General features: G+C 43.6%; 1 protein-coding gene across 2 annotated transcripts in view; it reads left to right on the plus strand.

Annotated features, from left to right (window-relative positions):
• Positions 1 to 22,457, plus strand: part of CYFIP2 (cytoplasmic FMR1 interacting protein 2) — a 113,459-nt gene that overhangs the window by 26,567 nt on the left and 64,435 nt on the right. For both annotated transcript variants that reach the window (XM_079916544.1, XM_079916545.1), the window contains 7 exons: positions 5,992 to 6,158; positions 6,918 to 7,065; positions 10,300 to 10,453; positions 11,581 to 11,737; positions 12,258 to 12,354; positions 15,551 to 15,627; positions 18,324 to 18,432. In XM_079916544.1, the coding sequence (XP_079772670.1) occupies positions 5,992 to 6,158; positions 6,918 to 7,065; positions 10,300 to 10,453; positions 11,581 to 11,737; positions 12,258 to 12,354; positions 15,551 to 15,627; positions 18,324 to 18,432 (909 nt within the window). The remainder of the gene's footprint in view (positions 1 to 5,991; positions 6,159 to 6,917; positions 7,066 to 10,299; positions 10,454 to 11,580; positions 11,738 to 12,257; positions 12,355 to 15,550; positions 15,628 to 18,323; positions 18,433 to 22,457) is intronic.

Consider the following 22,457-nt stretch of genomic DNA (forward strand, 5'->3'; position numbering starts at 1 on the left):
ACTTTACATTGAGAGGTTTTATAATTTTTATTTTGTTAGTAAACCATGTAAAAATAAATTTAAGAAAAGTAATTCTGGGGGGTGCGGTGGTGGTGGTGGGATGAATTGGGAGATTGGGATTGACATATATACACTAATATGTATAAAATAGATAAGTAATAAGAACCTGCTGTATAAAAATAATTAATTAAATTAAATTTTAAAGAAAGAAAGAAAAGTAATTTTACGTGGCATTAAACAACACTAAAACAAGGCAAAAATATTACAGTAACCTGCACCACCTCACTCCTCCCTGAGTCCCAAAATAGGAAACATCTTTTCACCTTGTCAAGCTATTTCTTCTGGTATTTATCTCTGTACTTCCACTAACAGCCTGATGGGGCTGTTCCCTGGTTTTTCAATTTATGGCATTTTCTATTGATTTCGTACTTTGGGAGAAAACAGTTTAGTTCTTTCATCTCTACCTCCCATTTCCACCCCCAATACACCCAATTCCTTTCTCCTATCTTCCCAAAGTGGCAATTTAACACTTTTTGGTTAAATTAACAGTTGCTCTGTATTACTATAACTGAGTAACTGTTCATTGCTGAGTCATGTGGTCTAATATGAATACATCTCTTTTCTGGCACAGCTTTTGCCTTTTTGTTTGATAAGTTTTCTATGATCCAATAAAAAAGGAGCCCTCAAACATACCAATGTAAAACTTCCTACGAAAGAGCTAATCACAATCATTATTTTATGAATTTTATTACTCTTTTTTTTCCTTGGAGCCATTCCCGCTGAAGCCCCTTTTCCTTCTCTCCAATCTGAACTGATTTGTCTCTAGATCTGTTGTTCAGTTACTGATCTGAGATATCTCATCATCATTACCCTGGGATTCCCTTTGTCCCTCTCCTGTATTGGACCCCAGGGCTGACTCTCTCTTTATATTGGTGGAGTATATCCTCCAAAGCTTTCTAAGAAAGGGATTATGGAGGAAAATATTTCTGAGATCTTGAATATCTGAAAATGTTTTACTTCTAAATTCACTCATAGTGAGTGGCTAGAGAGTTTTAAATTGTAAATAATTTTTTCCCAGAATTTTGAAGGTATTATTCCATTGTTCTCTAGCTTTTAGTGTTGCTGCTGAAAAGTTGGATTCTAGTCTAATCCCTGTTTCCTTGTTATTTTTTCCTCTGTATAATTTTTTAATAATCGCATTATTGAGATATAATTTATATATAAACAAATTCACCCTTTAAAGTGTACACTTATTTTTAGTATATTCAGAGCTGTGAAACCATTACCACTGCCTAATTTTATAACATTTTTGTTATCCCCCCAAAAAAACCCATACCCATTAGTGGTCATTTGCCATTCATCCCTTTCCCCACCAGCCTCTGGCAACCACTAATCTACTTTCTGTCTGCATAGTTTTGCCTCTTCTGGAGATTATATTTAAATGGAGCCATATAATATGTGATCCTTTGTGACTGGCTTCTTTCACTTAGCATGATGTTTTCAGGGTTCATCCATGTTCTAGTATATATCAGTACTTCATTCCTTTATGATTGAATAATATTCCATTGTATGAATATATCATATTTATATATTCACAAATTTGGGTTGTTTCAACTTTTTGGCTATCATGAATATGCTGATATGTACATTCATGTACAAGTATTTGTGTGGAAATATGTTTCATTCTCTTGTGTATATACCTAGAAGCAGAATTACTGGGTCACGTGGTAACTCTACGTTTAAAAATTTGAGGAACTGTAAAAACTGTTTTCCAAAGCAGCTGCACCATTTTACATTTTCATCAGCAGTGTGCGAGAGTTGCAATTTCTTCATATCCTTGTCATCACTTATGGTCTTTTTTATTTTAGCCATCCTAGTTGTGAAGTAGTTTCTCATGGTGGTTTTGACTTGCATATCCCTAATAACTAATGATATTGAGCACCTTTTCATGTGCTTATTGGCCGTCTGCATAGCTTCTTTGGAGAAATGTCTGTTCAGATTCTTTGCCCATTTTATTTTAGGTTATTTGTCTTTTTATTTTTGAAGTATAAGAGTTTTTATATATTCTGTATCAGAAAAAGCTAATTAATTTGCCATGGTTACCAGGAAAATAGGGACTGTTTTCTAAAATGCAGCCACATTTATGAGCCAAAATGAAAAAGAGGAAAAAATTTTATTATGCATCTTGTTTCCCAGAACTGGTATATTTAAAAATATATCAATATTCAAACACCAAAAGAAAGAGTTTTTATATATTCTGGATACAAGTCCCTTATCAGACATATAATTTGAAAAAATTTTCCTCCATTCCATGGATTGTCTTTTTACTTTCTATATGGTATCCTTTGAAGCACAAAAGTTTTCAATTTTGATGAAGTTCCTTTTATTTTTCCTTTTGTCACTTGTGCTTTTGGTGTCATATCTAAGAAACCATTGCCTAATCCAAGTTCTCAAAGATTTACTCCTATGTTTTCTTCTGAGATTTTTATAGTTTCAATTCTTACATTTAGATCTTTGGTCATTTTGAGTTAATTTTTGTATATGGTGTGAGTAGGGGTCCAACTTCATTCTTTTGCATGCAGATGTCCAGTTGTCCCAGCACCAGTTGTTGGAAAGCGTATTCTTTCTCCATTGAATTGCCTTGGTACTCTTGTCAAAAATCAATTGACTCTAAATGTAAGGGTTTATTTCTGGGCTTTCAGATCTCTTTCATTGATCTATATGTCTTTCTATATGCCAATACCATACCATTTTGATTACTGTAACTTTGTAGTAAGTTTTGAAATTAGGAAATGTGAGTCTAACTTTATTCTTTCATTTTCATCTGTAGAATCTTACAGTCTCATCTCTTTATCACAGTTTTTCTGAAGTTTCACTGTAAGGCATCATGATAAGGGCCTTTTGCATTCATTGTTTGGGACACTAAATGGGCCATTGCAGTGTGGAAATACAAGTTCTGTAGATCTGGGAAATTTTCTTGAATTTTAATTTTGATAATTTCCTCCTCTCTGTTTTCTCTGTTCTGTCTTTCTAGGTTTTCTATCTATCAGATGTTGGATGCCCAGGAGTTAGTGTCTAATTTTCCTATCTTTTCTGTCTTATTGCATATCACTTATTTTTGTTCTGCTTTATGGGATATTTCCTTAATTTCAGTTTTCAACTCTGTTAGTATTTTTTATTTTGCCTATAATATTTTAAATGTCCAAAAGCTCCATCTTGTTCTCTGAATGTTTCTTTTTTTTTTAATCGCACCCAACTCTTGTGTCATGAATGTGCTCTCTCCACGAGAATATTATTGTTTTTTTCAATGAGCTTTACTAAGGTATAATTTACGTTTGGTAAGCTGCATCCATTTAAAGTGTATAATTTACAAAGTTTTGACAGTTGTATATATACCTGTGAAACCAAAAACACAAGATGCAGAACATTTTCGTCTCCCTTTAAGACTTCATATGCCATTTGCAATCCATCCTTCCCTCCATCCTTGGCCCTAAACAATCACATTTTTTGTCACCATAGATTTGTTTTCATTTTCTAGAATTTTATTTAAGTGGAATCATATAGTATGTATTTTGTGCGTGTGGCTTTTTCACTCAGCATAATAATTTTGAGATTCATCCACATTGTTTCTTGTATCAATAGTTTGTTTCGTTTCATTGCTGAGTATTTTTCCATTGCGTGGCTATTCTACAATTTGTGTATCTATTCAATTGTTGATAAACATTGGGCCATTTCCAGCTTTTGGCCAATGTAAGCAAAGTTGCTTTAAATATTTGAGTATAAGTGTTTGTGTAGACATAGGTTTTTATTTCTCTTGGAATGGTCATATTGGAGGTGTATGTTTAACTTTTTAAGAAACTGCCAAACAGTTTTCCAAAGCGGGTGTACCGTTTTATATTCCCACCAGTTATATATGAGGGTTCTGTCGCACACACCCTCACAGTGCTTGTGCTGTCAGTCTTATTAATCTTAGGCATTCTAATGGATATTTGGTACATCTCACTGAGGTTTCAGTTTGCATTTCCCTGAAGATTAATGATATTGAGCATCTTTTCATGTGCTTATTGGCTATTCATACATCTTCCTTTGTGAAGTGTTGTCTGTTGAAATCTTTTGCCCATTTTTTACAATTAGCTTTCCATCTTCTTACTATTAAATTGTGAGAATCTTTATATATTCTAGATACAAGTCCTTATTCACAAATACGTTGCAAATATTTTTTCTAATCGGTGACTTTGTCTTTTCATTTTTTTGGGCACCTGTTCTTAATTTTGAGGAAGTTCAACTTATTTATTATTCTGTGGTTTGTGATTTTTTGTGTTCTAGCTAAGAAATCTCTGCCTAGCCCAAAGTTGCAAAGATTTTCCCTTAGGTCTAACAGATCTGCATACTCTTCTGTGTTTGGAGTTATTCTGAAAAATCTTCATTATTTTGTCCTTCCTTTGTCCCTTATTTCCTGGTTTCATTGCCAGCCAGGATCCCAGATTCTTTTATGAATTAACATTCCTTTAGAGCTTCTCTCTCATTATTTCTGCACTATAAAGGTTCTCTTCCGCAAAACCATTAGACTGTTGGTTCTAGTGAAAATTCTTACCTTCTGAACTATTCTCACTATTTCTCCTGCCTCGAATGTTGTATTTCTTCATTTACAGTTTGGAGGAACATAAAGACTTAGCATCTAAGCTCATTCATTCATTTACTCATTGCTTTTCAAGAAAAATCTCTTGAGGGCCCACCAGGGCCCTGGGCCCCAGGGATGGAGCCTACACAGCATGCCAGGCCTCACCCCTGCAGTGCTTACAGTCTGGTGCAGAGGGAGGAAATCGACCGTGTCATGAGGGGTGTGACAAGTGTGGCAGTTGTCAGGAGGCTGATTTGACAAGGCTTTCCCCTCTGAACTCCTTTTTTTTTTTTTTAACATCTTTATTGGAGTATAATTGCTTTACGATGGTGTGTTAGTTTCTGCTTTATAACAGAGTGAATCAGCTATACATATACTTATATCCCCATATCTCCTCCCTCTTACATCTCCCTCCCACCCTCCCTATCCCACCCCTCTAGGTGGTCACAAAACACCGAGCTGATCTCCCTCCCCTCTGAATTCTGAGCTAATCTAGAAGTTAGCACTTGAGGCTGACGGGGGGCCAAAGGATCAGGTTTGGTAAAGCTGGACCAGAGAATGTGACTTCACTCAAGGCCACACCAGGCTTCCTATTCCTCCCGCATCCCATGAAACTTCCCACTGGGAAACAGGCAAAGCAGCTGCATAAATATACACCTCCCATCCTCGGGATGGGGAGGGGTGATTACCGCAAGGACAAGACAGGCACCCAGAGGAGAGGACACACCCCACAGGCAGACAGATCCCAAGTGAGCGCCAAGGTCAAAGTGACGCTACACGCATCCTAGTTACCTGTCTCCCCACCTCTGCAGGCAGATAAGTGAGTTAAGGGGCTAGGGAGGAGGTAAATAGAAGGGCAGAAGCCTTTCCCCACAAGACTTCTATAGGAATCCTATTTTATGGACTCAAGCAGCAACTGGCCAAATCACTTCAAAAGCAAAGATTGTAAAAATTCTATAGAAAGAAGTTCTATTTGATATTGTCTGTGGGTACATGGGATGTGGAGAGACCTCTCAAAGTCAGAGTGCTGCTCAAAACATGGTCCATGGACCAGCTGCCAGTCGTCACCAGTCAGCGGCAAGATGGGGGGCCGGTGCCAGAATGAAAGTCAGCTGATGGTGAGGCACACGCGCAGCATGTGGCTGACATCTCTGCTCTGTAGCAGCGCTTCCTTGATGAGGGAGGCGGAGTGCTGATTTCTCTTCTGGCACACGTTTCCACCCAGCCGTGAACTGACACTCTGAGTAGCACTCGCTGGCCTCGTGCTTCAGGATGTCTCCTCCAGCACCCCCCCGGAGATGTGGTGAGGGTACCGGACAGACGGGTATGCCAAGGCACGGTGAGCCTGACCTCGATCTGTGCCTGGCCAGGTGATCGCCATGATCAAAGGCCTGCAGGTGCTCATGGGCAGGATGGAGAGCGTCTTCAACCAGGCCATCAGGAACACCATCTACGCAGCCCTGCAGGACTTTGCCCAGGTGACCCTGCGTGAACCCCTCAGGCAGGCAGTGCGGAAGAAGAAGAATGTCCTCATCAGGTGGGTCTTCAGATGGCCTTTTTCAGGGGGCCACATCCAAAATCGGGGGTGCTGGGTGCAGGCCACAGAGGACGTTCCCAGATCAGTCAGCTTCCAGGGAAGTGTCTGAACACAAACGGACCTTCCAGTGAGTTCCAGCAAGTCCTATGAGGCCGTTTCAGGAGATTGGACATTTGGGATGAATTAAGCCTCCATCTCTGGGTTTGGAGCCCATATCCACCACTGTCTAGCTGTGTGAACTTAGTCATGTTACTTACCTTCTCTGCACCTCAGTTTCCCTCATTTGTAAACTGTGGATGATGATGGTACCTACTCCCTAGGCTGTTGGGATGATGAAATGAGATAATCCGTGTATAGACCTAAGCACACAGCAGCATGGAGCAAGTGTGCCACAGATATAAGCTATTATTCAAGTTTTAAGTATACAGAGATTTAAATGGACTAATGAAACTGTCCTGTAAGCAAAAAGAAAACTAGCCATCCTTCACTCAGGTTCTCTCCCACTGTGTGGCCTCAGAGCTGAGTTCTCAGACAGCCAGTGGGCCTCAGAATCACCGGGGCACTTGTAAAATGCAGACGTCTGGGCTGCACCTCCAATCTGTTAAGCCAGCATCCCTGGGGATGGGGCCCTGGAGTGAGCATGTTTCACAAGCATGCCAGGAGTTCTAAGGCACATGGTCCTGGAACACCATGGCCTCTAGAAACAGGCTTGCAGTGCCTCTTTCCAGCTGGTCTGAATCCAGGTTCTTCCTTCCCCAGTGTCCTACAGGCAATTCGGAAAACCATCTGTGACTGGGAGGGAGGCCGAGAGCCCCCCAATGACCCGTGCTTGAGAGGGGAGAAGGACCCCAAAGGTGGATTTGACATCAAGGTGCCCCGGCGTGCCGTGGGGCCCTCCAGCACACAGGTAAGCAGCTCCAGGCACAGGCCAGCTCTGCTGACTCAGAGGCCAGCCAGGCTATGGTAGGTCATCCTGGCTGGACCATGGGGCAGTGGGGCTGGGGGTCCTCAGGCAGGAGGGGCAGGGTCAAGCGGCTGCTCTAGTCTTATTCTGCCATCTTGTTTTGATATAAGAGGGAGGACCACTGACTTAAGATTCAGGAGACCTGGATTCTAGTCCTAGATACCTGTGTGACCTCGGGCACGTTACACAGATCTCTTTGTGCCTCAGTTGTCTAATCTGGCAAATGGGGGTAATACCAGGACCGGCTGTCCTAGCCCTGTGAAGTACAGGTTCCAAAGTATAGGAGAAGTTTAAAGTGAAATCTGTATGCATCTATCCTGTCCCTGGTTAATGAACGCTGACCCCCGCTTCCCCTGTAGTGATGTCCTAGCTTGGGAATTCCTAAGTTCTGCCTCTGACTTGCTGCGGGATCTTGGGCAAGTGCCTTGACCTCTCTGAGCTCTGGTTATCTTCTCCGTTAAATGAAAACTTTGGATGAGATCACGTTACTTACAAAACACCGCTTTTGTTATTCCCCGTACCCCCCGCCACCAACATCACAAGTATCCGAAGCCCTCAAACCACTTAGAGAAAGTCTAATAATCAAAGATATTCAGAGTTGCCAACCGGAGCTTTTTCAACAACGAGAGGTTGTCTGTGGCTTATCCAAAGTAGTCGGTAGAATTACAGAAAAAAAAGTAAAGAACCTAGGCATCTCAGTTAAATCCTTGCCCCCTACTTAAGGATAAATAGTTTCTGGTAGGCTTTTTGAGCTATTGAGAAAAAGCATATGGACCCATTATAGCTTTTAAAGGTCTTACAGGCCCCCAAAGCCCCAGGCTGGGAACTCCTGCTTCACATGACCTTTAAACCTCTCTCATCTCTGAAATCCTGATTCCTTGAATCATCTGAGATGAGCCATCTGAGGCCCACCCCTGACGCTTCTCACTGTATGTGTGTCTGTGTCTGGGCACGGGGTGGGGGCAAGGAGGCAGCACCCGGGACAGCTGGGTTCTCAGCACTGGCATCGTAGCTTCCCTTGGCCCGCAGCTCACAGACCCCTTTGCACTTTTCTTGCCTGCTCGAGAGACATGGAACTTCTCAAGGAAGCTTCTGCAGACGGTTCTGTGTCATGCCAAGGGCCAGAGACCTTTCCAGTCCAGAATGGCTTGGAGGGGCTGAGCAGGGCTTCTGGGTGTTGCTTCCAGGCGAGGCAAAAGAGAAACTGGAAAGGAGGAGGTCGCAAAAGGGGGCCAACAGGCAGAGAATGAGAGAGGGGTGGGGGGCAGGGAGGGAGAACGGAGCATTTATAAAGATAATATGAGAAGGAGTGTCACCAACAGTTAGGCCCCCCCGACACCCCCAAGTCATGTTAGGGTGGCACAGACACACTTGATAGACTCCTAGACAGTCAGCTTGGAAGAGCCCTTAGAGACAAACTAGTCGCAAACTAGTTCCTCCCCCTATTTTGCAGATGGGGAAACTGAGGTCCAGAGAGGGGAAGTGACTTGTCCAAGTCACAAGGTGAGTTTAGATGGAGGTGGGACGAGAACCAGGTCTCCTGACTCCCACCCTGGGGCTCTGTTAGGGCCTTGGGAGCACAGTAGACATGGCATCTGGCAGAGCTGGGAGGTTACTGTTCTGGTGAATTAAATGCTTTGTTTAGTAAAAGTAGGTGGGGAAAACGTTTCCCCTCTTAGGGATGAAATGGTTTTTCAAATCGTTAGAATTTGGTACCAATCAGTCGACACCCGCACAGACTGGATTGAAGACTCCTCTCTTGGAGGCCTCCAAAGGCCGTCATTAGAGCAGTGCCTCTCGAGTCTTAGGGATGGTCAGCCGTGCCCACCGACAGGGTTGCAGAGGGTGGGCTGCATGATAAACCAGCAGCCCCGGAGTTCCTTCACCACAAAGGAAAGTGCTGTGCCAGGGATGGCGTGCCACTCCTTTCTGTGGCCGTGCTGCCCAGCCCAGGCCAGGCGCGTGGTGGGTGTGGTCCTAGAGAAGATCAGAGGCGGCCAGCATGGACGTGGTGGCAGAGGGAGGTTGGAGCATCTCAGAGGTGGTCGGCAGATGGCCTCTAGCAGTCGTGGCGGCTTTCCCACCGTATACAATACCTCTTGCTTTTCTCTCTCTCTCTCTCTCTTCTCTCTCTCCCTCTTCCCTGTCTCTCCTGCCCTCCCATTCCCTCCTCCTCTCTCCTATCTATGTCTTAGGCCTGCCAGTGGTCCCCGCGGGCTTTGTTTCACCCCACTGGTGGCACACAGGGCCGAAGAGGCTGCCGATCCCTGGTATAACACCGCCTGGCTGGGTTGGTTGGGTACCCTTCTCCAGGAGGCAGCAGGAATGGACTAGCCTGGCTGTTCACGGCCCCTTCCAGCCCTAAGATTCAAAGACACATGATGTGGAAAGATGTAGATTAGCACTTGCGCCCTTTGCACTTAAGGCTCTCTGTAAGCAGGAGTTAATTGTCTAGTAGGCCTCCTGTGTAAGTACCGATCTTCACCTGCTATCCACCCAGCATTTCGGCAAGCTGTACCATGCAGCTGATACCTGCAGAGGCGCTGTCCCTCGGTCTTGAGGGTCGGAAACCTGAGGTGGTGGGGGGCTTGCTCTGATCCTACCCCATTTCACAGTTCCTTGGAATGTCAGAGCTGAAAGGGACTGGTTGGAGAAAGCATCTGGTGCAACCTCCTCACGTTAGCAGATAAGAAAACTGAGGCCCAGAGTGGGACTTTGTTGCCCAAGGTCACACAGCAAGTCAGGGGCGTACCTAGCCTTGAACCCCATTCTTTTGACTCTGAGTTCAGTGCTCTACCCCGGTGCCACCGTGGCTGTCCAGTAAAGCAGGGAGCGACTCCAGGGTGACGTGGAATGAGGTTCTCCTCTGATGCCCACGGCCTGGGCCAAGCAGAGCAGGCAGGACCCTGGGCCTTGAAAGACCTGGTATTAGCAGGTCCTCCCACCCGGGAGGCCGCCGGCCCCAGGCAGAACATCCTGCCAGGCTGGCCAGTCTCCCTCTTGAAGGTTACACATTCCAAATTTACTTCTCCAACCCTAAACTGGTGCTTCCTTAAGACAGTGCTTTTTAAGGGCAGATATCTTCAGAAAAAAAGAATAGAAACACAGCACAAAGCAACCTTTTCCCCTGGATGGAGGGCCAGCCCCTGACCTTCCCATCTTCCTTTCTTTTTCAAGCTGTACATGGTGCGGACCATGCTTGAATCGCTCATCGCAGACAAAAGTGGCTCCAAGAAGACCCTGCGGAGCAGCCTGGATGGACCCATCGTCCTCGCCATAGAGGACTTCCACAAGCAGTCCTTCTTCTTCACCCACCTGCTCAACATCAGTGGTGAGCCACCCTGTCGGGGGCAGGGGGAGGGCTCCTAGGGACTAGAGCGTCTAAGGCTGTCGGGCCAGAAGTTGCAAAGAGACGTGATCATCTACCCAAAGGGGCACATTTTGCCACCAAAGAAAAAAGGCACACTTTCCAGTAGACTCTGGGAAAGGCCAGGCTCAGTCCAGCTATTCTGACTCAGCTAAATCTGGTAGATATTCGTAGCTAATTTGTTATGAAGTTCCCAGTAAAGCGGGATCACAAACAGGTGACACCCTCAGACACACGCAGGGACCAGGTCAGCCTTTTGTTTTTAAGCAGCAGCGCTGAGCTGATTAGTGCCCATTGCTCCTAGCAAAGGAGGCTCCCGGACCGCACCTGGATCCCAAGTCCCCTGCTCCACCTCTCCTGTTGGTGGGATGCACGTGCAGGTGGGACAGGGGTGGGGAGTGGAGGGAGAGCAGCATCCCAGGGTCCTGGGAGGGGCGATGTGTCTGTTGGTATTGAAAAGAGTGATCTTAAACAGCCCAAACTTCTCCATAGGGAGCAGCCTAGGAAGGGTCTTCAAGACCTCTGTAAGGGACCCATAATTATCACAAGCAAGGGTCATGGCTGCAGTCCAGTTAAAAGCGGGCACCCGTGGATCTGTCTTGACACTTACAGCAAGCACACTTTGACACTTAGCTAGCATGTTTTCAGGATGGCTTTGTAAGGACACGATGGAAATTGTAGGGGCATCTAAAGCTCTAAAACATCACTGCCCCCCGACACACACACACACACACACACACACACTGCTGGGTGAACAAACATTGTCTTCTATTTTTTTTTTGGCCACACTGCACAGCTTGCGGGATCTTAGTTCTCTGACCAGGGATTGAACTCACGCCCTTGGCAATGAAAGCATGGGATCCTAACCACTGGACCACTAGGGAATTCCCCAAACACTGTCTTCTAAATAGACGTTAGGCTGGCCTTCAGGGACAGGAGAGCAGGGTCTACTGATCGAGTCATTTTCATCAGTACCTGCTGTGTACCTAGCACAATGAAAGAAGAATAAAAGTTTAAAAAAACCCAGTAAGAGCTAAGATCTTCGGGTGCTTCTGATGTGTAACCCAAGGCTCTCTCCCTTATGCTTCCAGAAGCCCTGCAGCAGTGTTGCGACCTCTCCCAGCTCTGGTTCCGAGAATTCTTCCTGGAGTTAACCATGGGCCGGCGAATCCAGTTCCCTATTGAGATGTCCATGCCCTGGATTCTAACAGACCATATCCTGGAAACCAAAGAACCTTCCATGATGGAGTAAGAGGCAGGGTTGGGCCAGCAAGGAGGTTCCCGGGGTGCAGGTAGAGGGCAGTTTGCCAGCCAGCGAGCCCTGTTCTTTCCAGAACTTTCCAGATGAGGCAGTGTGCCCCACCCAGGATCAAATCACCACCAGATGCGACTCAGCCTTGCAGAAAGGTTCAGAAATCTACCAGCCCATCTGCCCTTCCCGAGCTCATAACAGCCACGCTGGGAAAATTATCATCTCTAGGGATAGGGAAGCTAATGGCCTTAACGGCCACCAGATTTCTTTTAGTCCCAGACTGATTTTTGTCAGGCCTTGCATTTATTAACATCATGGACTTTGCTTTCTGTGGGAAGACAGTAAAGTAAGTCATTCCTAAGTGGAGGCTGGAAACATCCTAGACCCTGAAAGGGTCTCTTTTTCCTAACTCTGAATTTGTTCACCCAGCTGTTCATATTTCCTAAGCAAGTTTAAATCTGCCTGCCTTAAGAGAGATCATTAGTGAGCTACTGGCCGTTGTTTTTCCCTCTTCAGATACGTCCTCTACCCTTTGGATCTGTACAACGACAGCGCCTACTATGCTCTGACTAAGTTTAAAAAGCAGTTCCTGTACGATGAGATCGAAGCTGAGGCAAGTGATTGCTTCTCCTTTTGTTCTTCTAATCGTGTTCCAAGAGTCTGGACTTTGCAGGTCTCTAGCTGGGCACAAAGTGGGGTGTCTTAGTCCATTTGGGCTGCTGTAATGAAATACCACAGACTGCGGGGCCTATAAACAACAGGAATGTATTTCTCACAGTTCTGGAGGCTAGAAGTCTGAGATCAGGGTGCCAACCTGGTCAGGGGAGGGCCCTCTTCTGGATCCCAGACTTCTTGTCATGTCCTTGTATGGTGGACGGGGCCAGGGAGCTCTCTGGGTCTCTTTTATAAGAGCACTGATCCCATTCATGAAGGCTCCATCCTCGTGACCTCATCACCTCCCAAAGGCCCCACCTCCTAATTCCATCACCTTTGGGGGTTAGGATTTCAACACATGAATTTTGGGGGGACACAAACATTCAGACCATAGCATGGGAGATCAGTGACTTGCTTTGGACACTGACCTTTATAAACATCATTATCATCAAAAGGGACCTAGAACAGGATGTTAGTCTTTCTTTTTCAGATGTTCAGGGATGGCGAACTTCAGAACTGCATGGGTAAAATTAATTTCTAATGGGTCTTTTACAGTTGGATTAATTGGCTAATAATAATAACAGTAATGCTACCTATCAATTATTATATGTTTACCATTTGCCAGGCATAGTACTAAGCACTTTATGGACATTTTAAATAGTCTTTACAGTAATTTAAGAAGTGTATGCTACTGTCTATTTTACAGATAATAAATCTTAGAGTGTTCAAGTATCATTACCTCCACATCACACAGCTTATAGAGTCTCATTCTAGTACTGGTAGGATGGAAATAGCCACCCTCTCACCTATGAAGCTGTTGAATGGTCGCTCAAGGGCTTTAGTTCTGAAATCGTCAGGAAAGGCTGGGATATGCTGCAGTTACAGACAATCACACATTCTTAGTAGCTTGGGACCAAAAGCTCATTTCTCCATTGCATGTTGGCGGGAGGCTCTGTTGTATGTAGTCTTTAATCTGGGACCCATCTGTGATATTCACTAGTTGCCATGGCAGGGGGATGTGTCAGGGTGAATCATACTCTGATACTTAAAAGCTTCCACCTGGAAGTGACACATGTCATTCGTCAAAGCAAGTCTCATGGCAGTGCCTCCTTTCAAAGAGGAGCGAGGAAGTGCAGTCCTACCACGGGCCAGCAAGGACCAGAAATGGGATCAGCAGGGCTAAGGACTATGAAATATCTCAATTGTGTCATCTGGAAATTGGAATGAGAGTCTCTGCTCCACCTAAGTACATGGGATTATATAAACGTAGAATGAGGCCAATTGTCACACAAATATAAGGCATTCTTATTTATAAAGGAAAGATGTAAGTGTCTTAGGACAAGCATTACCACCAAATTAGTTTGAAAGTTTATGTATTTCAAAGAAAATCTAGTACAGATGCTGCTTTCTTTCTAAATCTTCCAGTTGCTATGGGAGTTGAAAACCTTGATGGACCCCAATGCAAATCTATCCTGTTTGTCTCCTGAGCAGTACACAAACTTGGAAAGAAAGATTCCAGTAGACAAGTTAATTGGTTGCATCGCAGCTTGGACAGGTCCATTTTCCAATAAGATTTTAGATAGTCATGTTCTCCAACAGGTTGAAAACAAAAAATCTAGAGTGTCATATGTCCAAGTGACATTTTAAAAATAAATGTAGGGGCTTCCCTGGTGGCGCAGTGGTTGAGAGTCCGCCTGCCGATGCAGGGGACGCGGGTTCGTGCCCCAGTCCGGGAAGATCCCACGTGCTGCGGAGTGGCTGGGCCCGTGAGCCATGGCCACTGAGCCTGCACGTCCGCAGCCTGTGCTCCGCAACGGGAAAGGCCACAACAGTGAGAGGCCTACGTACCACTAAAAAAAACAAAAACCAAAAAATAGTAAAGAAAGCACACAGATAAGCCCTGGATAACACTGGAGGCCATGGAGCAGAAGTATAGATTGAGACCCCGAGCTCATGGCCTGCCCCCCTTTCTCTTCCCATCTTCAGACTCTGTTCTGAACCAGGAAGGGCCTATGTGTGGATACCCAAGCTTTGTCTCCCTCCTGTGCCCCAAAACGATGGCCCCTTGGCCAACCCCAGGCCCTAGGGGTACACACACCTGCAGTGCAGTGCACCCTCAGGGAGGAACCCAGGGAAAAGAGCACACAGGGCCTGGAAGGGACTTGGGCTATTTGGGCAAGAATATTCAAAGCTGGTTATAGAAGGGGGGCATGAGTTGGGCACCCCACCCTGGATCCTACGGGTCCTTTGCCTGAAGGAGGCCCCCTTAGGGATCCTTGAAGCTCAGACTGCAGGGCAGAGGCCTTGGCTACGTGCGTGTGAGGACAACACTGTACACAACACTGTGTTTTTATGTTCAGAATAACATTTAGTATGTTAAATAAAAGATATGAAAGCTCTTTGAATAAAGAGTTAACCTTATGGAACTGGGAGTTTGGTGCAAAAAGGATTGAAGATTAATCACCTAAATATAGTCTATTTCCTTTGAAGTTATACTGTTACCCTGCTACTATCAGAGCCCATCTCTTTATCGCCCCTCGTTTGGCCGTTCCCTGCTCTTGCCATCATTGGAGGATTTGCTTTCGATCCTCTATGTCTGCTGTGAACTTTCCTCTCACCTCAGCATCACATTCTTCCACTGACATGTTGAAACACTGAAAAGGCAAGACGGTCTCTTATTCATTAAAAACCAAAGATTTTTAAGCAAACTGGTTTTAAAAAGGTTTTTAAATTTTTAATGACCATCAACTTCTTCATTTGCAAAGCAAGGTAAAGTAAAATAAAAGGAAAAGACAAGAAATTCTATTGGGAGAGATGAGGGGACTGATATATGTAATTACAGGATGTGAAGCCCTATCTGTGGCGTTCCCCCTGGGCAGGCACCTTGTAACAGCCAGGAGGGGACCAGTGGGGACAGTGGTTCCTCAACAGCTTTTTGAATTTTGCTTTCTTTGTGCCTGGTTGAGGACCTTGAGAGCAAGAGACCAGACTTCCCAAACTTAATTGGCCACAGAATCTTCTTTTTTTTTCCTGCAAAGCATCTTGCTTCACCTCACACTTCAGGCAGTCCTGCACCACTGCCCCCTTCAGTTGCTGAAATTTCTCTAATAAAGCCGGACAGACGCCATTGACATTTCCTGCTTCTTCTTCACCAGGTGAACCTGTGTTTTGATCAGTTTGTCTACAAGCTGGCGGACCAGATCTTTGCTTACTACAAAGCAATGGCTGGCAGGTATGAGAGCCCCGGGGCTATGTGCAGCAAAGCTTCCTAAGATTGCCACCTGGAAGGCAAGGTTCTCTGTTGCAAAACCTCCCTTCTCCTTTAGGACCTAAGGAAATCTGAGTGATTCCGTGGGCCTGGATTTGGTGCTAGAATGTAGGAGAAAGGAAAATAGGCAGATGTGGTGCTAGATCTCATGGAGCTTACAGTCTAGTGAGGAAAACAGACATTAATAAAAACTACTGCACAGTGTCAAGGGAGGTTCCTACGAAGGACAAGCTAATGGGAATATATGACAGTTAAACCTGAACTAGTCTTTGGGATGGGTAACTGGAAGGGCTGTCCCGAGAAAGTAACCTTTGAGTTCACATCTGAAGCTGATAGGACTTGATTAAGTAAAACTGGGTGAAGAGTAGGGCTAGAAATTGCAGGCAAAACAAACTACTTGTGCAGAGTCCCTGTGGCTGAAGCATAAGATGAAGAGCATGCCTCCTCCTACTTTGTAGGGCTGTTGAGAGGATTAATGTGAATTAGGACATGTAAATGTCTCATTCACGGACCACGGCGTGGGCAGGCTGCACGGTAAAGCTGGGCAGGTAGGCAGGGCCCAGGTCTTGCGGCCCTGTAGGCATTTGTCCTAGGAGTGGAACCACGGGATAGTTTCCACAGTATGACAGTGACCCAGTTTGATTTTTATTTTTAGAAGTTTGATCTTTTAAAAACATTAAACTGTAGAGAACGGATTGGAGGTGAGCAAGAATGGGAGTATGAAGGCCAGACAGAAGGCCAAGGAAGAGGAGAGGTCTGGGCATGCCAAGTTTTACAGGCTTATTGGTATTGTCAGTATGGGTTGATTTAGACTCCTGAGAATTCCTGGGTTTGAGGAACCCATAATAGTACTGGTCAAAAACACCCTGCCTACATAGATAGAGAGAGAGAGAGAGAGAGATTTCCCTTTTTATTGGAAATCCAAATGTACCAACCAGTAGTTTCAAGGATTGTTACTTTTTTTCCCTACAATAAAAATTTGCTTTGTTTTGCTTTCAACAACTTGAGTTGTTCTGATGGAGTTCAGACAGGAGGTGGTATACAGATGCACAAGTGTCTGTTAACACAGAATGTGCATTAAATGAAGTGAATGGCGCTTAAGGATGTAAACTATAGAAAGCATATGCATAGGGTTTCAGGGAAAGCGCAGAGAACACAGCCTTTCACAAAGGAGTCACTTCACAAGTGTCTGGATTGAATTGCATGGGGTTCTAACAGTGAGCTGGGCTTCCAGCTTCTCTAAGATAATTTTCAAATATGCTGGTCCATTGTCTGTGGAAACAAACTCAGACTTGTCAAACCCTGGGTCCTCTATATATTTAATTTACAAAATATCCTTATCTGAAATAGGAATCTTAATCTGTATCCCTTCAGTGGTTTGTCAAAGATACGGGAAGTTGGGGGAGACTGCGAGAAGTTGGGAGAGTCAGAGAGCACAGGAGGGACAGAGTGATCTAGATCATTGCTGTCCATCAGAAATATAATGCAATCCCAAATGTTGGGTCACAGATGTAATTGTAAATGTTTTAGTAGCCATATTTTAAAAATTAATACTATATTTTATATAATCCATTATATATAAAATATTATAATTTCAACATGTAACCAATAAGAAGTTATTAAGGAAATAGTTTTCAATGTTTTTTTCCTAAGTCTTCAACATCTAGTGTGTATTTTATACTAATAGCACATCTCAGCTTGGACCCGCCACGTTTCAGGTGCTTACTTAGTAGGCTCACCTGGTGGGTGGCTGATGTATTGGACAGTGTAGGTTTAGATGATGTCGCTTTCCTGCTTAAAAACTTTCCGTGGCTTCAGTTACATCTAGGAAACATCTAACCTCCTTACTGTGGCTTATATCGTCCCACATGGTCTGGCCCCTAGACTAACTTTATAAATTCATTTTTGCACCATACTCTCCAGCACACCTGCCCCTTATCTACACTGACCATTTTTCCTTTTTCTCAAGGTACCAAGCTAATCATGCCTGAAAGATTCTTCCCCCAGATCTTTCCATTTTTAGCATTTAGGTCTCTGTCCAACAGAACCTCTTTAGAGAGGCTTTCCCTGACCTCCTAACACCAAATGATCCTGTTTTATTATTTTCAGAGCACTTATTACTCAGCAATCCATGGCTCAGTGTAAAAGATCATAATAGAACATCTAATTCATAGGATTGTTGTGAGATTCAAAATGACTCTCTGCATGTACGTGTATGCCTGGTGAACAGTAAATACCATGCAGGTATTTACTATTATCTGAAATTATTTTATTCCTCTGCCTATTTATTTAGTATCAGTCTCTCTTTACTAGAACGTAAGCTCCATAAGGACAAGGACTTTGTATCCTCGGTACCTAGAATGTTTCCTGGGATATACTAAGCAGGGACTCAATTGCTTTTATGGTGAATGAATAAAAGCAAGAAGGCGTCTCAACTTCTGTGTTGCCTGTCTTTAACGCAGAAATTCTATTTCACATATTGAGCTTTTTGGGCTGAAAAAAATTAGAAGAACTTTGCTCTAGATCAGAAAAAAAATATTTAAAAAATATGAGATAGCACTTCATGAGTAGATTCTGTCGTTTGAAATACACATGGCTGGGTGATTGATCACCATTCACCGTCATGTTTACTGGCCTTATTTCACTTTTATCCCTTCCAGTGTCCTGTTGGATAAACGTTTTAGGGCTGAATGTAAGAATTATGGAGTCATCATTCCATACCCACCATCCAACCGCTACGAAACGCTGTTGAAGCAGAGACACGTCCAGGTATGGTGACAGAGGTGGAATGGGCAGGAGAGAGGAACTGTGACGTTAGCCTAGAGATTGGAAATCTGGACTGCTTACCATCTTCCCTGGGTATTGCCCCGCGTGGGCTGCTGACCATGGATATAACACCTCCTCAGAATCTTACAGTCAAGAGGCATTGGGCTTCCTTTGGTTCAAGTTCTAGGCTTCTCAGCCCAGCTGCCATTCACCTATGATGAGTAGCGGCCACCTTTGTCCTCCCATCATAAGCTGCAGCCCACCTCCTTCAGTCGGGACTAATGTTCAGAAATGGGTAAATCTACCCCTGAACAGGGCCCATTATGGTTTGTTTTTATGGAGTTAGTCTCTGTTAACATTTGACCCCAGATGTAGAGGAAATTCTGCCAGAAACTAGAAACATATCCCTGCTTAAAGATGTTCACGTGAGCCTGGCAGACAAAAATAAGAGATGCTCCAGCAGACCTTGCATCCTACTCCTAAGCCCTACTGTCAGCCACACAGTGTTGAAAGGGCCTTCATGCTGTGACCTCTGTGTGCTTATCCTGTGGTTCACGTGTTTGTGGAGAAGACTTGGGTGAAGGGAAGCAGGGCTGAGACTGAGAAGATGCCCTGGATAAAGAGGAGAGGATTTGCCCTGGAAGCCCTGGATATTCCTATTGCTCTGAGAAATCTAAGAGAAATGGAGAATCGTAAGAGGAAAAAAACATTTTCACCTCTGCCAACAGTAAGGGCTCAAAGAGAGTTTTTCCTTCAGCCTCTCAGAAGATTACAGCTATCAGTTACCAGTGCAGCCAGAATTAGTCACAGGATATTAATCTTGAGGGCTCTGTGTGTGCTATAAGGAGCCTTAGTCAGTTGGTGGAAAATCTCTCCCAAAAGGGAAGCAGAAAAAAATAAAATAGTTGAGAATAATCCTTGGGCACCTAGCAAAGTGCAGTGCATACAACAGGTACTCAATAAATGTTTATTGCTATCTATGTAGCATCTGCAGTAATGCCCACATGTATCCCAGTGGAAATTATCCTAAGCTATATTTTCCAGCCTGTAGTCAGCCTTTCTCCTCATGCTTTTAAATTCATCGCCATAAAGGTACACGGTAGGCCCTTGCTGGGGGGACTGCTACTCCCTGGTGATTCTGAACTGGGGCACAGGACGGATACAGGAAGAACTTCAAGGGTAGATTCAGGATGTCAGCAATGCATGGGGTACCAGAGTGTATCCTGAGCCTCTTCCTACAGTCTGAATGCATCGTATTTTTCCTCAACTTTTTTTTTTTAATATATCTTTATTGGAGTATAATTGCTTCACAATACTGTGTTAGTTCCTGTTGCACAACAAGGCGAATCAGCCATATGCATACACATGTCCCCATATCCCCTCCCTCCCACCCTCCCTATCCCACCCCTCTAGGTCACTGCAAAGCACCGAGCCAATCTCCGTGTGCTATGCTGCTGCTTCCCACTAGCCAACTGTATTACATTCAGTAGTGTATATATGTCCATGCTACTCTCACTTCACCCCAGCTTCACCCTCCCACCCCATGTCCTCAAGTCAGTTTTCTGTGTCTACCTCTTTATTCCTGCCCTGCAAGTAGGTTCATCAGTACCTTTTTTTTTTTTTTTTTAGATTCCATATAAATGTGTTAGCATACAGTATTTGTTTTTCTCTTTCTGACTTACTTACTTCACTCTGTATGACAGACTCTAGGTCCATCCACCTCACTACAAATAACTCAATTTCGTTTCTTTTTATGGCTGAGTAATATTATATTGTATATATGTGCCACATCTTCTTTATCCATTCATCTGTCAATAGACATTTAGGTTGGTTCCATGTCCTGGCTATTGTAAATAGTGCTGCCATGAACATCGTGGTACATGTCTCTATTTAAATTATGGTTTTCCCGGGTATATGCCCAGTAGTGGGATTGCTGGGTCATATGGCAGTTCTATTTTTAGTTTTTTAAGGAACCACCATACTGTTTTCCATAGTGGTTGTATCAATATACATTCCTACCAACTGTGCAGGAGGGTTCCCTTTTCACCACACTCTTGCCAGCATTTATTGGTTCTGGATTTTTTAATAATGACCATTCTGACCTGCGTGAAGTGATACCTCATTGTAGTTTTGATTTGCATTTCTCTAATGATTAATGATGTTGAGCATTCTTTCATGTGTTTGTTGGCAGTCTGTATATCTTCTTTGGAGAAATGTCTGTTTAGGTCTTGTGCCCATTTTTGGGTTGGGTTGTTTGTTTTTTTGATATTGAACTCCATGAGCTGCCTGTATATTTTAGAGATTAATCCTTTCTCAGTTGCTTCGTTTGCAAATATTTTCTCCCATTCTGAGGGTTGTCTTTTTGTCTTGTTTATGGTTTCCTTTGCTGTGCAAAAGCTTTTTAAGTTTCATTAGGTCCCATTTGTTTATTTTTGTTTTTATTTCCATTTCTCTAGTAGGTGGGTCAAAAAGGATCTTGCTGTGATGTATGTCATCTAGTGTTCTGCCTATGTTTTCCTCGGAGAGTTTTATAGTGTCTGGCCTTACACCAAGGCCTTTAATCCATTTTGAGTTTATTTTTTGTATGGTGTTAGGGTGTGTTCTAATTTCATCTTTTACATGTAGCTGTCCAGTTTTCCGAGCACCATTTATTGAAGAGGCTGTCTTTTCTCCATTGTATATTCTCGCCTTCTGTATCAAAGATAACGTGACCATATGTGTGTGGGTTTATCTCTGGGCTTTCTATCCTGTTCCATTGATCTATACTTCTGTTTTTGTGCCAGTACCATACTGTCTTGATTACTGTAGCTTGGTAGTATAGTCTGAAGTCAGGGAGCCTGATTCCTCCAGCTCTGTTTTTCTTTCTCAAGATTGCTTTGGCTATTCAGGGTCTTTTGTGTTTCCATACAAACTGTGAAATTTTTTGTTCTAGTTCTGTGAAAAATGCCAGTGGTAGTTTGATAGGGATTGCATTGAATCTGTAGATTGCTTTGGGTATACAGTGATTTTCACAATGTTGATTCTTCCAATTGAAGAACATGGTATATCTTTCCATCTGTTTGTAGCATCTTTAATTTCTTTCATCAGTGTCTTATAGTTTTCTGCATACAGGTTTTTTGTCCCCTTAGGTACGTTTATTCCTAGGTATTTTGTTCTTTTGGTTGCAATGGTAAATGGGAGTGTTTCCTTATTTCTCTTTCTGATTTTTCATCATCAGTGTATAGGAATGCAAGAGATTTCTGTGCATTAATTTTGTATCCTTCTGCTTTACCAAATTCATTGATTAGCTCTAGTAGTTTTCTGGTAGCATCTTTGGGATTCTTTAAGTATGGTTTCATGTCATCTGCAAACAGTGACAGTTTTACTTCTTCTTTTCCGATTTGGATTCCTTTCATTTCTTTTTCTTCTGTGATTGCTAAAACTTCCAAAACTGTGTTGAATAGTAGTGTTGAAAGTGGGCAACCTTGTCTTATTCCTGATCTTAGTGGAAATGGTTTCAGTTTTTCACCATTGAGAATGATGTTGGCTGTGGGTTTGTCATATATGGCCTTTATTGTGTTGAGGTAAGTTCCCTCTATGGCTACTTTCTGGAGGGTTTTTATCATAAATGGTGTTGAATTTTGTTGAAAGCTTTTTCTGCATCTATTGAGATGATCACATGGTTTTTATCCTTCAGTTTGTTAATATGGTGTATCACATTGATTGATTTGCGTATATTGAAGAACCCTTGCATTCCTGGGATAAACCCCACTTGATCAGTGTATGATCCTTTTAATGTGCTTTGGATTTTGTTTGCTAGTATTTTGTCGAGGATCTTTGCATATATGTTCATCAGTGATATTGGTCTGTAGTTTTCTTTTTTGTGACATCTTTGTCTGCTTTTGGTATCAGGGTGATGGTGGCCTCATAGAATAAGTTTGGGAGTGTTCCTCCCTCTGCTATATTTTGGAAGAGTTTGAGAAGGATATGTGTTAACTCTTCTCTAAATGTTTGATAGAATTCACCTGTGAAGCCCTCTGGTCCTGGGC

This window comes from Stenella coeruleoalba, assembly GCF_951394435.1.
Source record: "Stenella coeruleoalba genome assembly, chromosome: 3".
NCBI lineage: Eukaryota > Metazoa > Chordata > Mammalia > Artiodactyla > Delphinidae > Stenella > Stenella coeruleoalba.